Source organism: Larus michahellis, chromosome 8 (assembly GCF_964199755.1).
Source record: "Larus michahellis chromosome 8, bLarMic1.1, whole genome shotgun sequence".
Classification (NCBI taxonomy): Eukaryota; Metazoa; Chordata; class Aves; order Charadriiformes; family Laridae; genus Larus; species Larus michahellis.
The window spans coordinates 32,208,812-32,227,986 of NC_133903.1; the positions used below are offsets into that span (position 1 = coordinate 32,208,812).

The 19,175-nt window shown below is 38.3% G+C and overlaps 1 protein-coding gene across 4 annotated transcripts in view; it reads right to left on the reverse strand.

The window, feature by feature from the left end:
• Positions 1 to 19,175, reverse strand: part of DENND1B (DENN domain containing 1B) — a 164,324-nt gene that overhangs the window by 117,639 nt on the left and 27,510 nt on the right. For 3 of the 4 annotated variants that reach the window (XM_074596854.1, XM_074596853.1, XM_074596856.1), the window contains exon 3: positions 7,039 to 7,082. The exons of the other annotated variant lie outside the window; for it this stretch is intronic. In XM_074596854.1, the coding sequence (XP_074452955.1) occupies positions 7,039 to 7,082 (44 nt within the window). The remainder of the gene's footprint in view (positions 1 to 7,038; positions 7,083 to 19,175) is intronic. 4 annotated transcript variants of the gene reach the window in all.

Sequence of the window (19,175 nt, forward strand, 5' to 3'; positions counted from 1 at the left end):
GTTCCTTGATTTCATCATACTTGGATTATGCCATTTAATCCCAGACCATTTCCTAACATAAGTAACATGTAAAATGAAGTTATTTTATTTAACAAAATATCAACAAATTATTTGAAGTGACACTTCAAATACCTGCGGCAGTAACAGTGAAACCATGTGCCTCGAACGCTCTCCCAGTTCTGCAGAAAACAATCATCAAGAAAGGCAGAACAAGCGCTAAGAATGAAACACAGCGTTCAGGAATATTACATCCAGTACCATGCATAAGAAGAGGCTGAGCTAGTTAGGATATTCCTCAAAGAGCAGCAGTAAGCTCGAGACACAAGAGCAATGCTGAAAATAAAACAGAGGCAACATATCTAAGACTAAAGTGGATGGAGGGTACTAAGCAAATAGATGAGAAAGTATATGGTAGCATGGAATAAGGAATTAGGTGACATTAGACTGGAATATTCTGAGGGCAGTTAAGGTCAATCAACAACGACATCACACATGACAATTTGGCAGTCTTTCTGGAAGAAGTTCCAAATGATTGTCATCACTGTTTCAGCCGTCAGTTAATTTTTTTTTCTGTGGCTTGGCACATCGCTGAAGGCTGTAGGAATAGGCCAAATCACTAACGGTTATTTTCGATAGGCTGATATAGAATATCTGAAGGACAGTCAAATATTAATACTGTACTTATTTGAGCAAACAGAGAAAAGAACATTTCTACAAAATGTAGTGCCCCAATATCACAGCTGTATGATAAAAAAGAAATGGCTAACATATGCATACAGTCTATTAAAATGCACATAATTTATTTGACTCAAAATGAAAACATATCTAACAAGTAATTCCATTCATCTGGCCCTTTTTCACCCAGCCTTAAGATATACAAATGCATGCCTTTTCACCAGAACACAGCAGCTGGGAATGAAAAGGAAAGCATTCAAATGATCATTTTCACATCATATTCCATCGTCTTTTCACCAGCTTCTCCCCAGTCTTTCTTTGAGTCCCATTCTGTTACAAGAGAGCTGCTTTTTAGATCAATTCATATTTCCATAATCCACAGTGCTGTTTCTCCTCTCCTCCCCAGGGTGGACTAACCCCTGCATCCAGAGCTATGGCTTACAACTGTCATTAAGACCTATAACAATAACAAGATAACAAAAGAGCTGGTAGAGATGAGGCTAGCCAGTACCATATGCTGATCAAGTTCAACATTTTTAACTTAAAAGCTCTATAAAACAAAACTGCCACAACCCTGAAAACAAGCATACTTGATGTTGCCACCTGTCCTCAAAATTTCAAGAAAGTTCCAAGGTTTCAGTATTGGGTTTTTATGATTTTAAAAATAAAAGTCGCAAAGATTTAGTCTGTCTCTGGTTGGGATGAATTTGAAAAACAAATAAATAAATTGAGAATGCATCTTGGAATATTTACATCTTGAATGATGTGAGGGTCTCAGTGATCCTGGGTGTTCCCAGCGTGTCTAGGTGGGCAGTTATTTCACAGAATATTTGTCAGGACCAGCCAGATCTTTTTTGTTCACACAGTGCAGTCAGCAACTATAAATACACCTCTGAATGTTTTTCTGCCGATCGTGTTATCAGCTGTGATTTGCACAGACAGAAAGCATTGCTGTCTTACGCACACAGTATTCTTCAATAAAAATAATATGTATTTCAAACGTAAAATTTCAGGAAATCACAGGAAACTATCTCAACCTGATAAAGCCTACTTGCAACGCACAAAGTTGCCATCATCTCAGCTGGGTTAATTGTTTTCTGCAAAGTTGCACAGGGATTCAAGTTCCAAAATATCCTTAAACTAAACAATAATGTGTAACATTTAGACAAGAATACTTCTGAAAATTAGTACCTAATACTAATCAAACTTATTAATCCACAAGCAACAAAATCCCTAAACCCTTTTTAAGATTTACTGATAAAAACAAAACCACCAAAGCAAGCACCTATCTAATTCACATAAACATTTGAAACATGTATGTAATGCCTCATCAGAATAAAAGAACAAAGCCATCAAATGCAGAAAGCTGGTGAGATGTAGCCCCTAACAGCACGCCTGCAGCCTTGAAAAGAGCGTAAACAGTCCCGTCCCCCCTGGGTTCCTGCTGCTCTCCTAGGGAGAGGACGGAGGAACACAAAATCATCACAACTGGCTTCCACACAGTATTTTGACGCAGACAACAGACTTCAGCTTGTTTCTTGAGCTTTAAATAAATAAATAATTTAATTTTGTCATTAAATAAAAATAAATAAATTTAAATAAATAATTTTTTAAATAAAACTTGTGCTATTATTTAAATCTTAAAAAAAAAATTTAATCTCTTTCATATTGACCTTATTTATATAATTGCTGCTGTGATCCATGCAATTAAATATTCCATCCTGCAAGAAACTGCGACTCCAATGAGACATTCATTTAAGCCAGGCTTAACTTTCAATACTTAATACATACATTGAAAGTAAAGTGTGTGATTAGCGCTTTGCTGAGGGAAGGCTGATGTACTAGTTCTTCATGGGATTTATCCCTTAAACAACTGACATTTTCAAACATGCATGTGTATCTATATATTTTTATATATACAAATATTTTCACATGAATCTGATTGATTTACCCGTATAATATCAGGCTTTAGTAGTTGGGTCACTACAGGATAAGGAGTAAGGTTTATTGCTCACAATTCAGTGGTGACTTTTGCATAATGTGATACATTAAAAATAAACCCCAGATGTTATGATACAAAATATAAGGTAATAACACAAAGGGCGTTACAGTAACTTCATAGAAAACAGTAGAGATTCCTCACATGGGATGCCATATCCCCTACTGGTTACTCATCTGCAGGGTTTGGGAAAAGCCTGACATGACAAAGCGGATTTAGTCTGCCTGCCTTAGAAAGCTGAGAGCAAGAGACGACGGGATAAAATCTGCAACACAACAACCTAATGCAGAGTCTCAATTTTTTCTTAACCCCCCATCTTCACTCAACAGCCCCTTGTTGTATTTCATATTACTGAAGTGGCTTCTGGTAAGACCATCTCCTGCCATATCAGCTATTTGCATCATCTTTTGGGTGAGATGTTTTTCACCAGCAGAGAAGTGGCAGACTAAAGAAAGAAATTAGTATGTGATTAGATGGGAGAAGAATAAGAATTATTCAATGGATCAGTTTTTCTACACACCATATACTCTGGGACCTATCACAGATGGCAATTGCTGTGGGCCAATGAGCAGTCAGATTAAAAAAGGCAACTGAATTCTCACACAGCTAAAAATAATATCCAAAATAGCTGTAATTGCTAATTTTGTAAGAAACATTAGACTTCACATGCTTCAAAGGTTAAGACAACCTCTGTCCCTGGCAGAGCCACCAACACCTGCTGGTGCTATCGGGACTGCGCTCTCATCCTTCCTTGGGCCAACACCACCCCTTTGCCCAGGAACGTTTCAACCCAATGAAGTTACCGGCAGCTTGAATGGTTTTATTTCCATAACAGCTGAGAACAAAGGCATCCGGGAAGCTTCTGGACACATCTGACATCAGTAGAGCTTTGCCACTGACTCCACTGCCATGAGGAGACAACCAGCACCAGCAGATCTCAGCTCTGCTGGGTGACATGAACTTCTGCAGAGATATATATTTTCTTTTTTAAGAATCATGAAGTATTTAACATTTTGGAAGCAAAAGTGTTGGTTTTATTTGGGTTGCTTCGCTAAAGCACTTAAAAAATACTTGATTTTTAAAAGCTACTGGATTTTTTTTCCAGGTATCATAGCATTATTATTTTCTCTGCATAGACTTCCATTGGAAAATGAGCTTGCAGGGCTGAAATTAAACTCTAGGCTAACCAGGCTGAATAAACAAAATAGGAATTTCAATTAAAAACATATATGTCTTATCATAAAAATTCCATTGAGCACAAGGGAAGTTTTGAACATACTACAATACAGAGCCTGTAGGCATATGCATTCAAAATATATTTTAAATATATATAAAAAAAAAATCCATTAAATGGCTACAACCAATTCCTCAGCCAAACGTGAGCTTGTGAGGACAACCATGGAAGAGCTAGATATACTCAAATCGAGAATATTCACATTTTTTCTACAGTGCTTAGATTACTCAGAACTTTTTTTAACATTGTCAAACTCATGTTCATAAGCATTAATGCCAGTACAACAGTAAACTGTAACTCTATAATGTCTTAAACGGATTAGGTCTGTTGGCTTTTAGGGTACTTTTAATAAAGATTTTCTTTGAAATGGTAGTGTGGTTCTTTGTACTTAGAATTCTACCCGGCACGAGTTCATTGTTTAATTGACAGGTTCAATTCACTCAAAAGTGAATTACTCCCACCATTAAAAACAAAACAAAAAAAAAAACACCACACAAAAACACAAAACCCCAAAACACGCAAACTTTCTGAAATACTCCTGCCAAAGAGAAGTATTTTTCATTACCTGCCTTGAAGCGTTACCCACCCACCCCCCCATTTTGTGGGTTTTTTTTTTTGCTTTTCCTTTTTATGCTGCATCTGAAGAATTACCACACAGAAAATAAGTGGTTTGCCTGAAGTCTTGGCAGATAAGGAAATCAACAAATCAACAATGAATCTTGCAAATCCTTTTGTGGTACCAAAATTGCGCCTTAATATTTCCTTTACTTAACGGACTGCGTGTAAGTGATTATGACAAATCACTGATCTTTTCTTTTGCCTGATCATCTGTAGTTTCTACATCCCATCCAAAACAGAAGGGATGTTTTGCAAAACAAGATTTTGCAAAGTCAACATTTAAGAAAAACAGAAACTAAAAGAAGAATACTGCCCAGCACAAAAGAAAATGGCAGGTCACAAGAATGAGAGAGAGGATTAGGGATGAGTAAGCACTGGGAAGTTCAGGCATACTGGGAGGATGAATATGAGAAAGAGGAGGAATCTATCAAAATGGCTTAGACAAGTTTTCTTTGCATTATGAAAGCAACAAAAAGGTGACATGATAAACTGTAGAAAAATTCCGGAAGAGAGGAAAATATTTTGCCCACTGTTATCACATCACTGTGCAAACAGACAGCCCTTAGATTTTAGGAAAGATGATTCTTTGGGATACATCCAAAAACCAACTCACACATTTTACATTTAAAATAGAAATGACTAGAAAATAGAATGGAGAATATTCTTCTTCTTTTTTCTTTTTGTTTTTTTAATATTCTCCCCAAAAACTTTAATTGAAATTAGCCTTGGTAGTTTTAGTGAGACCTCATTTAAAAAAAAAAAATAAAATTAAATCTGGTAGATATTCAGGTCTCCCATCCAAACCTACCGAGTTCAACATGCACACACACACACATGCGCACAGAAGGCTTCTGCTGATTTCACTTGACTACTTGGCTCGGGGTGTTGCTATAGAAGCTGCTATACATTCTCTTCAAATCCAGTGGTTCTAATAGGAATATTTCCCTTGCGAGGATGAGGATTAAAACGTACTGTTTTCCAGGAACACAAGCAATTTACCTGAAGCCCTAGATTCCCTACACTGCTGAGACACAATGTGCAGGCATAGGTTTTGCAGAGCCCAAAGGCAGGGAGCTGCCCGAGGACTCTGGTTCTTATAGATTAGGTATGTCTAATGCATCTTTCTATGATCCCCCTCCAGTCTTTAGTGGGCTTCAGCTTCTAATCATTTTTCTACACCAGCTGTTCTTTGAATAACCTTCGACTTACTGAATAAGCTCCCATTTTTCTTCATACATAATTTCTCTTTTTTTTTTTTTTTTTTTTCTTTTTTAAGATCAAGTCTTTCTTAGGGAAAAGAAAAAGAACAAAACAAACTGTAAAAAAAGAAGAATTTAAATGACAATGAAGATGTTCATTCTGCGGCCAGGAAAATTATCAAAAGTTGCTGGTTGTCTAGCTAAGAATATATAACAGCACACTCTGCTCATGTACCATTTATCACTATCTTATAAACTGTACATGTTTCTGACTGATGCTATTCCCTAACCAGACATCCTGCCTTCTATGTTTGTATATTTATTCCTTTCATCATGAATCACCTTATAGCTGTTTTTATAGAATCTTGTATTATTGATTTAAAAAAAAAAATCAACAATTTATCAAGATCTACTGTACAAAAATATTTCCAGATCATCCATTGTGGTGGTATTACCAATGAAGAATATGTTTGACTCAGTACTGGTCTAAAAAGAAAATATTTTCATGGGAGAAACTCATTTAAAAGTCACTGAAATAAAATTTAATAGCTTCATTAGAATTTAATATTAATAAATTTAATAAAATAGTCCAGGGGAAAAAAAAAACCAAACAAAAAAAAACCAAAAAACAACACCACACCAATTAATAGCTTTGCTATCACTACAAACAGTGAAATAATCAATCAGTCCTGTATGTATAAACTTTCCTTTGAGGATTAATTATAGGTAGAAACTAGGATTTTCATGCTTTCGAAAAAAGTAACTTTAGATTATTATCTCTTACAAGGGTCTCAGGATGATTTATTTTTATTTTTTTTTTACAAGCAAATAACTAGGGTATCTCTAAAATATTGTTAAATAAATCTATAAAATCTTGCATTGTAAAAGATTAAAAGAATGGGACGCCCAAGTTCTGACATGAAAAGGACACACATGTGCAGCTCTTCAACTTTTTTGTTCTGGTGCTTTTTGTTAACACAATTTATAACATCAACATTTGGCTAAGTTTTGTTGATAATTTTTCCGTATTTCCCAATCCTACAACAGATAAAAACCCAACACTTCCAACAGGAACAGCTTATAAAATACCCCATATCAAAAATAAGGTGATACAGAGAATGAGTATGATATACAGTGCTCTACAACTGCTATTGCATATTCCTGTCACAAACGCATTCTAATCACCAAGCCACCAGTTGGGTGAAGACTTCCTCCCTGCTATCATTAGCATCTGCCTCTCCACAGCTCAATAGGAGAGCTTTTTTATTATTATTCTAACATTAAAAAAAAAAGTTCAATCTCATGTTTCCAACCTGGTCTCCAAAGTCCTCCGGGAACTTCCATAGTACCACTGGATCTGTAAATAATTGACAGACAGCATTAATCAGAAGCAAAGGACCAGAGTATTACAGTCAGAGTACATTAATATTAAAGAGAGGGTCAGCTTAGCGTCAAGCTTTGAGGCAAGTGCAAAAATGTATCTAAAAACTAAGGAAGATACTGGATTATTAAAAAGACATTTTATATTTATGAAACTATGTTTATTGTTTTACATACGGCAGTAGGTTATAACGTAACAAACTATTTTCATATTCAACTCTTTCTTTTTAACCTTTGAGTATTTCATTTTTTTAAGCACACGTTCAATTTCACATTTTAATTTAATTAAGAAATAAAGTCATATAAAACCTCTTTCCATCCAAGGAAAGAAAAGATGTAAAACAATAAGAAAGGGAAACCAAAGATCTCTATGCAGTATAGAAGTCTCATTTGTGATTTTAGAGATAGTACCAAGGTAACCCGCACTCTCAAGGAAGAGTTTTAGAAGAGCTAGCATGTCTGAATATGTTCTGTTCAGAGCCATTTGAAAATCAACATTTCAATAATATCTTAAAGTTTTCAGCAACCTATTATACACTGTTGATTATCCAAATAATCAGTGTCGTTTAGGCTATTATGTTAGTCTCATGCATTAACATTATTTTGAAGGCATCTAACACAATGACCTGAACTATAACCTTTCAACAGAAACCAAATCATGCTCTCCGTCCCCGCAAAGCTCTCATCTCCTGTGATACAAAACCTTCCCAACGTGCTGCTGTTAAACCGCTTCACAAACACCCATGAAGCTTCACAGCACTCCTACACAACACGGCGGCGGCAGCAGCATTTGTCCACGTGCTAAAAGTGAAATTACCCGCCTCCCTGCATGGGATGCCCAGGCTGGTGCCAAAGCCTGGAGCGGAGGGACACCTCTCCAATTTCTGCTCGTGTCCTGGCCAACATCAGGCAGATCCTCCCGCTGGTGACCACGTGGCCGATGACAGCTCTGGGTGCCAGCAGGCAGTAAAACGAAGAGAGAAACCTGCCCGTAAGCACCAGGGGACACTCCCTGATGAGAATTGCAACCTCTTGGCTACCTCAGGAGCTGCTGGGATTCCTGTCTTCTGAGGAGCCAAGATCTGGGAAACGTATTTGGATTTCCACTTCAGTCTCTAACGCTAGTGCTGTCTGATAAATCAGAAACTTCTGTCTTATTGCTATGTTTTACATCAGAACCGGAGGGTTCTCCGCTTCTGGCAAAGTACAGAGGTTTCTACTCTTCTTCATCCTCCCACATATGTTTGCTGCTGCAAATTGAAGCTTTAATGGAAGGGAAACGCCATTGATGGTATTTTCATTCCCAGCTGCTAATTTCAAATCCCATTATTCAACATGCAGCTGCTGCACCCGCATGTGCCACTGGCCCACTCAACCAGGAGCTAGAGAGAGAAGCCCATATTCCTCCTTCACCCTGGGCCAGATGTTAAACCAACAGTGGAACACACATTTCAAACGTGTTGCAGAATTCAACTTGTCAACCAACTCAACCTAATTATCCCTAATTTTCATCTACTTCAAATCTAGTTGAGAACTTAGATAAAAGTTTGGCTATTTGACTTTTCTCATTGGACAAACACACCTTTGCTCCTAAGAACCAGGAGAAGAGAACCTCCTAAGAACCTTCTAGGGAGAGTTCTGCAGCTATTATTTATGAAAATGTATGTATTTTGCACAAGAAATCTTCCTCCATCTACTATGGGGAGCAAGAGCATTGAGATGCAGACATGAAATGAGATAAGATGCTATATTTATAAAAATACAATGCTATGTTTATAAAAACATGAGAGCCAATTAATACCATTACTTAAATTGGAGACCTTTTTCTCCATCTATTTTGCATGTATTTAAATCACAAACATATCTGCGTAATGACCAGATACAAGAGGAGTTTGAGTATCTCGCTGCCTATACTGTAAGGAATCTCTTGTTTTTATCCCAATTTAGAGTCATGAGAAAGAAGGTAATTATATATCAACAGTGATCTCTGATAAATCCAAGGAGCAGCAAGCATGGTAACAGGTATCAAATACTCAATGTTAAGTAATTCATAAATTACTTGCTAAAACCCACTGGAAATTGTGCAGAATCCAAAAAATACCTTAGAAGAGCTTGCAAATCTAAGGCTATATGTCCACAAACATTTCAGCATAAATTTCTCTGCAAACGAGGAATGTCGCTGCACTCCCACTACCAGCTACTTGTTGGTGACCCTGTGCCATCACCTCTCTCCCGCCGGTGCAGACTCTTCCATGGCTACACACTTAACGAGATGAGGGAACTGACCAAGACCAAACTAACTGCCTGGAATTTTTCAGGTCAGCATCAACTAGATTAGTTCCCCAAAACCCTTGGGTTTGTGCCAGAAAAAAAGGAAGAAAAACCAGGGAATGGGGAGTTGTGGTGAGAAGAAAGCAGGATTGCTTCACACTGGCCTTAAGTGTTTGCTAGACCTCATGAAATACAAGCTGGTTACTAGCCGCGTCTAGTTCTGTTTCTTATCGCCTATCTCCTCAGATCTTCCCAAATCTTGTTGTACCGTTTATAGTTGCTTCTATTGCAAAACTCGAGAGTTATTGTCTGCAAAGAGGCGCAGGACCGTTCCGCAGTAAGGCAGGCTGAGGGAGCAGGGCCGGGGAGGAGCAGACTTGGCAGGCTCCCCTCTTCATCGCAATGAAACCGGGCAGATTATTTTGGCAGATGTGAAGCACAGTTACATGAGAAACATTCAGTGTATTGAATCTTTAGCAACACAGTAACAAAACACAGGGTTTTTTTTAATACTTTGTAAAATGTTTAATCTATAAACTTCTAAAGGGGAAAGAAATGTAACTTAATTCTTTTGCTGTTCTTAGTGGAAGTACAACCATCAGCCTTCAAAAAAGGAAGCAGACTGCAATAGCAAAACCTCCAAGCGTAATTTTAAAAGGTCACACTCAGGAGCAAAGTATAATCTCAGAATTAAGCAAAACTTGGCTCTAGGTAACTTGGGGGGCTTGGGGTCACAAAATGGGTAATATCTTCACATCTCAGTGACCTGCCAATGGAGCTGAACAACATTTCACAGAAGCACCCTTTAACAAGATCAACAGCTCCAATAACTTCTTTTGGTGCCCTGAAACGCCAACAGATATAAAACCTGCAACTCTAATTTAGTGTCCTGCTCAGTTTGCTATCTTCACTTCATATTACTAGGGCTCTTTCGTGCTACTTTGGTCTCATTTGAAATACTAAAAACAACTGTAAAGTAAATTCCCGTTCACTGAACCACAGGTATAACACCACTTATTTTCATATCATGCAAGGATATTAACATCATGAGAGGATAATTAAATTCATGTGATCTAAACAGGCAGAATAATGCTTTTAATATTCCTTAGTGAAAACAAAAAAGAGCCAACGTTTTAAAAAATATTTCTAACTCAATTCAAGAAAAACATTCAGTGCTACATTCAGCAGAAACTACATGCCTCCAAGAATTGTCCAACTGCTTTGAGCTGGGTTTTGCAGTTGTTATTACTGGCTTTTAACTGGTTATTTTAGTAGGTACTTGCCATACATTTATTAAGTAAGAAAACCTGATGTGACTTCAGCTTCAAGTAGAAAGGTTGCTAGACTCTTTCTATCCCTTCACTCTCTGAAACCAAACCCTAACACCTATCAAAAGCCTTGGGATTTTATGATAATTATCCAAGTCAGGGATTGGGCTTTTTTCAAAAGATTATGTTTGTTTCTGCTTTTGGAGCTAGGCTCAGGCAGCATCTGACACATCTTTGTGGCGACTTCTCACAACTCCTGCAAAGGAAGAAACAAACGGGTACTGATTTAGAAATAAAATGAGAAAGTATAATCCGATTCTGCAACTTTACACACTTTATCTTCAGATTTACAAAGACTGAATTTTCTTTTCCCTGAGGATTACTTTCCAGATACCCTATCTGATCTGTCAATGTTAGGTCAATTTTATGCTGATTTTATGGGTGAGAGGATGAGAATCACTCAGAAGTAGCTGCTGCTATAGCCAGCTGAGGAAACACTGAGTTTCTCCTTGTTTTCTTTTTCTAACAGACTTTTTGGGACAAACACTTTGCACCCATTGTAAGTAAATGTAGTAGTAAGAGAAAGTTGTGAAGTGCACACATAAAATAGTTTGTGCATTGCACGTGTAAATAGACACATCCACGTACAAGCATCACTTCTCCCTATGTCTACTGCATCCAAGGCAGACACTTCTTACAAAAGTACATCTTAGCACAGCCCCCTAATGCTTGAAAATTCCTTTGCTAAATACCCTACAGCACTGGAAAGTACATCTCCCAGGTGTGAATTTTACACTACTGCAAGGCTGCAGCTCATGTGCATATTGCTAGACATAACTTCTGACATTTTATTTATTTGACTACTTTTGCATCATTTGTGATCATTTAAGTCTGTCTATACATATCTCAAAAAAAAGCTTTTTATAGTAAGATTCAGAAAGAACCAGTTAAACCTCTGAGGACCACAACTAAAAGCAGGTGCAACTCTTGGTACAAGTCAGAAGAGAGACAGCACAGAAAGGTTTGTTGAGGGACCAAAACCTAGCATACAGTACACTTGATGCAAAAAGAAAAGCAAGTCACATGCAACACAAAAACAAAAGTATTCAAAATGTTAACAATCTAGAACTGCTCCACAAGAAAAATGTAGGCAAGTATGGTACATACTAAGAGAAAAGGAGAACACGCATATCCTCAAGGTAATTCCTCTCCAAAAACCCATTCCCACAGAGGTAGCTTCATAAAGCACGTCAGCTGTATTTTTAGGAAAACCACTTCTAACACGTTTTAACTTCTGTAACAAATCTAAGAAAATATACAAGTACTATTTCTCATGACAGCGTAGATTAGAGAAGCAGTGCATTCAGAACCATAAAAAAATAAAGAGAAAGCTTTCTGAGTGGTAGCTTTCAAAAAAATTCAGTAGTTAAATATACTCTAAAAATACTCTTCACAATCATTAAGCTTGCAGATTATAAACGTCACCCAAAAATATAACAGGATAAAGCTAATTATCACACATACAATTTGGTAATGGAACAGAAATTACAAACACATGCTGAGAAACATCATCTCAGGTAATTCTCTTGATAGCAACAGAGAATAATTTCAGACAGAAAAACACAGCTAAGGTAAAATGAAACGGATTAATTAAGTAGTCCAATATTCTGCCTGGAAAGGAGGAATCTTCATCCCTGTGGGTTTTACAGAGCAGGACAGACAAAATGACTGCCAAGCAGAGTTGGTCATGTCTTGGGACAGAGGAACGGACTAGATGACGGCTCGGTACCCCTCCAGCTATATTTTCTCTGATGCCGTAAAGATATTCATTGGAAAAAAGCTGTCAGTGCAGAGGGGAAAGAAGAGACTGGGGCCAGGAGTTATGGGGGTGGGGAAGAAACACATTGAGGAAAAGAAAGGCAGCAAAGCAAAGCTTATTGCAGACACTTCTTCTTTCTTGTCTGGAGGAAAGAAAAAAAAAAAAAAAAAAAAGACGTTCCAGATCGTTTTTCTTATGTGAACACCAGAATGCAATTGATAAAGCTGAAATTATGTATCGGTATGTCAGGGAACAGCTTTATAAACACCCATTTCAGCAATAAGCAGAATTGGTTTTGTTAGAATAAGTAGTTTTCAGTAACAAAAAGTTAGTTCTCTAAATCAAGTTTATAATACTGCTACTGTTCAAAGGCAAAAATCTGCTACATACCTAACATAATTTGACAGAAACCCAAAACAGTAATTATAATGATGCTTTTGTATCAATACAGTGTTTTATTACTACAACAGCAATTCAGAAACAAAATGTGAGATGAACCGTTACCGTGCAACCCAAGCATTTTCACAGATGAAATCATCTGATGAAAAAAACAGCATTCACATAAAAAGATTACTTCTTGAAAGAAAAAAAAAAAAAAAGACTTCTGTATATCATATTAAAACCTGCTTGTTAACAGTTCCATACACGAAGTGCCAGAGGTGCAGTAGGAAACGGGAAGCATTGCTGTCAGGAAGATCTGAGTGCGACAGTGGTCTTCAGCTCCCAGGTTTGGGGGATCAAAGTGGAGCACCTGCCAGCAGCTGGAGGAAGAGCAAGATGCCGCGGAAAAGGGGGGGAAGAAGGAAGTTACAGTATTTTCCAAGCATCAGTAATCAAAAGAAAGAACAAGGACAAAATACATCGAAGCAACTTCATAAAAAAAAAAGTTAAACTAAGGAACACTCTCTAACTTCTCTGGCACTTAAAACTTGTCAGATTAAAGACAATATGTAAATGATGGTGCCACTGTAGAAAATACTTGAAAGTACACTTTTATGCAAATCATGTAGTCCACATATTTTTTTGCTCATCAAAGGAATACTGAAAGAAACTTCTACAGGACCGTTAAGCCTGTTCTTACTCTAACTATTCCTCAGAAAGCTTATTGCAGAATACAACCGCATTCTTAGTCTTTTCACAAAAGCAAAGAAAATGTATTTAAAAAATTATATCAAATTTTAACATTACAGCACCTTTGACTTCTTTGATCACGCTTTAGCCACTAATGTGCATTCCTAAATTGCCACCACAGTTTCAAACAGTTGCTATGAGTACAGGGCAAAAAAACAGCCGCACCAAAACAGGTATGTCCCCCTGGAAAGATTGCTACTTCCAGCCAAAGACTGGACCAATAATATTGAGTGCTTGACCACCAGCAATTTCAAAAGTGAAAGACTGACACTTTACAACCAGCTTTTCCTGCTACATATTAATACATTGAGATGTTTCTGGGTCTCTAGATGCTTACACAGTAACCTCAGCAGCACATTTGAGCAAGATGCTGAACCTGGACTAGCCTTTCAAAACAAGCCACAGCGTGGCCATGACGCAGGAGCCCAGTGTCTCTTGTCCCCTTTCCCTTCCCCACACCAGTGAGTGGCCTCTGTCTTGTCTTCAACTGATGGCAAAGCTTATACTCCATTTTGAAAAATGATTTAGGCAGTGAAGGTTCCTGACCCTCACACCAGTGTTGGAGGAGATATTTGGAAAGTATGACTTATGACATTTTTCCTTTTAACTTTTCTCATACAAACCAAACCATGAACTAAATGACAACCCTGTTTACAAACACACAACAAATACTGCCCTTTAGGAAAGGGAAAATGGAAAATAACATTTTAGCAGCCTGTCTCAGTGACAGTCACAGTAGCTGTGACCTGTAAGTCTTTGTGATTGCGCATTTGCAAAACAGAAACGTGATTTTTATATCAGTCACTTTTCAGTCAGGTTCAGAAACATAATTACAAAGACTGACTCCTCACAGGTAAGATGAAAACGTCTTCCTCCCACAAGGAAGCTTTTCCTAAGGAAACTGCTTTTAACTGTAGCTGAACATAAGCTGGGCTGGCTTTCAAATGAGCTGAAAACTCTAACATAGTTTAAAATAATTTCTGTAGGACTTGTGCTTAAAAAATGCCCCAAATCACAAGTAACCTAAATTACTTGTGGACTTATCCAGTGGGTCAAATTTAATTGAATCTTTTCACAGACATGTAACTTACTAAATGGTTTCAGGATAACAGTGCTCACACCACATTTGTGCAAAATTCTGAATTTTGTTTCTAATACATGGGAAAACAAACACACAATCCACAACTGTAAGAGTCACTTGGTCTTTAAGCAAAACCCACACCCACCACATTCTTGTTTACTCCCCGCAAATACAACTCGCACTTGAAGTCAGCGGGTCCAACTCAGTCGCTACTCGCAGCGTTACAACGTCACGGCAACTCCACAGCTTGTACATGCAGGTCCGTACCACCCACCGAAACATTCACAGCTCACAGTCCGTAGTGAAGTGTGTGAATCTGACACATGCACATCACATCGTAAAGCCACACAATACATTTCCTGATTGCAAAATTTACCATAGAATTATTTTCAAGTATTTCTACTTTTAACACACATGATAACGGTTCCTCAAAGTACTCAGAAAATTGAGAATGTGAAAACAGTGTGCAAATATTGAACCCCAACTAATCACGTGCAACGTTCAGCCTACCACACTGCAGAGATGCGGGGCTTTGTCTGACAGCACTACAGGTTTTGGACCTGACGGGTCCTCTGATTTTTCCAGTTTCCCAGTCTGTAACGCACTCAAACTAGGCAATAAGTCATTTTTCCTTCTACGAGCAAGTAGATGGTTAAAACCTCTAGCCACAGCTTGCCATCTCCTTCAGAGCTGCAGGTCAATCCCTTTTTGCCCAAGAATTTATTACCACTGAAGGACAGAGCAGTAAGTCATTTCAGCTAACTAGGGACAGAAAGAAAGGGTCCTTTTGGCTGCAATGCTATTAGCCATGCTTCAGGATAAAACCTTAATCAGGGTGAGAGTTCATTGCACAGATAGTGCACAGATAAAATGAATATGTTCAGCCTTCATTTGGCCTCTTCACAAGATAAGCAAGAGTTTCTTTTACCTGCTAAGTCTTTAGAATGAGTTTGTAAAGTGAGGCAACAATTGTATGCCTTTTGGAGCCGCTGTGCTATTTTTAATTTTCCTATTTTTAACTTGTAATCATGAGTGAATTACGGGTCAAGAAAATGAGGATCTAAGAACTAAGGTAGCAAAAGAACCAGTAAGTGAGCACCATATATGCTTTAAGTCACTGCTAATGTTTAAGGAAGGTTTACAAAACAAACTACTTCTGTTCCGCTGTCACAGGGTCTCTTGTTCAAAGAGGCTTCAGTGCAGTGATCTAATGAAATGAACAGTAATGTCTGAAAGAGAAGGAATGTAATTGTATGTTACAACATAGTTTCAATTTCCCTATCTATATCCTGCTTTCATTCTCCCATTACAATTAATGTTATCTGTATGAAATTCAAACCTTTCACATTTTGCTCACTGGCTGCGGAAGGGACAGAAGCAGAGCAGTACTGACAACCGGGACCTGGCCTGGCCATTTCCTACTCCTCAGAACACCTATGGCACCACAACCAAAACACATCTGACTATGAAAGCTTTAACAATATCAGACAACATTTCATACTTCTATATACTTAGCAATCTGCTACAAATTAAAACAATCATAAACATTCTCAGTTACACAAAGCTCTAAAACCACAACAATCATGTTGATTAGCCACAGCCTACATATATAGTTTGCTGTATGTCTAAACAGTTCACAGATTTAAAATAATTAAAATATCTCTTAAAAATGTATATTTTCTAGCCTGTTCTGATTCAGTGTTGATTTTTATCTTTGTTGTTCATGATACACTAAACCAGAATAAAGATGAAGGAGCACTGATCAATAAGCACAAATCTTTTTTTGCCTTTGCTTTCCATCTTATACCAAATCCATTTTAATACCATTGGGGGGAAAAAATAAACTCATCAGTCACCTGATGGAGTAATTCAAAACTTAACCAAACAGGGCTAATGGGTGAGAATTGAATTGAAAACACCTTGACAAAGAAAGCAATTTCTTTTTTTTCGCACTCCTCAGAAGCTGTGGGTGATCACTGTAATCGAACCATCAACAGCGAGGGGCCATCTGTCCCAAGGGCCCCTCCATGTGAGCAAGAATCAACAACAAAAAATTTTAGATGCTGGCCCACATGCATTCGGCCCCAATTTGTCTATGACAGGCAGCATGCAGCTGAAAATCAGTGCTTCAACGTTTTTCACATACCGATCCTTAACAGTCAACACTAAACTTTTGATAAGAACAAAACACAAGAGTAGGTTAAGAGGTTGCTTACACAAAGATCAGTGTTACTCCAACAGCTAATAAACCTCTAATCAACTGGGATTCTCACTCTATCATGAAGGACTCATGTTTCAGTATCCAATAGCCATGGTCAGGACAAAAAAGAGTACATAAAGCCACCTTTACACTAGCATTGATGTTACGAGTCCCCTCTAGTATTAGTCTGTGCAGCCACTGAAGATACTCTACTCACTCACCAAACCACTTATACAGAATCCCCAAACCTTGGGGTTTTTCCATAGAATACAAAGAAAACATTAAGAAATGGTCTTCCAGAAGTTTCCAAGCCAGTGACCACACACAATGCATGCCAAGAGCAAGGGGCTGAGGCTGACCCAGCAGAGGCACCCTGACTTCGGCACCTGATGTCCCAGGGAACACAGACCCCTCTGATCCTCACCAAGGACCTCCCAGGACAGGAGCACATCCCTTCCAGGGATGCTCCCAAACCGGGCACTTTTCCCTTGACAAGCCTTTCAAAGGGGAACAACACACACAGAGGAAGGTTAATCCAATTTATTTCTTTGGTGTTTTCCTACTGGAAAAATATATTGATCTTTTAGTAAAACAAACTCTGACATAGCTGCACCTCTCTGCACCTAACTGCTTCAAAGCTCTGAATAGTCACAAAGTAGTTACAGACAGCAGCAAGAAAAAAAATTTATATTCTTTTTTGTTCAGCTTCCTTAAAAGTATTTGTCCCTCTGCTTCAACAGAGCTAGAACACACGCCCAGCCAAAAGCACAACACAGAAATTAAAAAACACGTGTTCTGATTTTTAGTCCTGCCAGCTACCTGCTGCACAACCTCAAGTCAGTCATTCCAGGTTTCCAAATATCATGAGATCTTGAAAAACGTAACTCTGATTCAGAAGAACATGGACTTGCATAAAACCAGGACATTTCCATGCAAGCTCAGGGTTAGCTATTTTAAAGCACAGGCCATACGCATAAGACAAGTGAAAGCAAGTTGAAGACTTTTCTTGGAGGTGTTTACAGCTACTCAGGTCAAAATTCCCAATTATTTGCCCAAGTGCAGTCAGTAAAATAGGGGACATAAACCGCATCCCAATACACATAAAGGAGCTGTAACCACAATGGTATTGTGTCTTGCTGCCCTGGAGAGGAGATCTGGGTTCCAGTCTTTACAGGCTACTAATCCCAAAGCACACTCAATAACCAGGAAACTCACCAGGATATTTCTTGATGTCACATACTTCAATGATAAAACAGAAGAGTTACATTTCTCCACTGATTTCTAAAGTACTATTTATTCAGAACAGTAATGTAGGAGGGCGATATAGATGCATGGTTTCAATTTACATCCAGCTACAAATTAACTGTGATGTGGCTAGAGCGCAAAACTATTTTGTCTTATGAAATCTCAATGCCTGATGGCACCCTGTGGAATCTCAAATAAGTTGTGCCCAAAATAGCAAAAATTAATTTAACAGTATGATAATAGCAGACCATATATTTCACCCTAAAAGAAAAAGCCGAAGTTCAAAACAACACACTGCACTCGCATGTCCCATGTGGGGTCAAGAATGAACACATCCTTTGTAAATTGAGCCTTTTCAGAAGCAACGTCAGAAGCCGCCTTCTCCCATTTCAGCAGTCTGCAGTCAAACTAGCTGTCCGAAAAGTAGAAGAATGTATGTCAGAAGCAGTTACACCAATGAAGGCATCCTGCAACGTGCACAGCTACACTGCTGGGGGGGAGCCGACCCAGGCCCAGCTGCCCCGAAAGCCGGGGTACACCAGCCAGGCTGCGGGCTCTGGCTGGTGGGTTGGCTGGTCACAGAGGCAAAGAAGTGGCCCAGAGAGTGGTCGCTGCCACTCAGGGTAGAAAGAAGTGAGGAAACAGACCTGTGCTCACTCAGAAAAACAACGGGGTGTTTGGGGATGGACAGATAAGGGCTACAGGAAGGAAGACAGTATTACAGAAAGAGGGACCATCTGTATGTTTGAACTAAGTATTTCTGCCTTGGAAGCAACGAAGGTCTTAATTTTACTTTCCAAAGAGCATTACAGGAGAAAGAAGTGAGATGAGAACAGGAAAACCATAAGTAATGCATATGTATGCACCAGATATACTGCACTGAAAAATATTAGCAAGCAAAAAAATTATATTATTATTGTTGATGTGAAAGAACAAGGAATGACTTATTAATAAATCACCAACAGCATAAATTAAGATCATGTCTCATCTGAAACACTGATTTACCAAATAAATCTGATGCTAATATTTCAGAATGCACCTATAAACCTGCACAA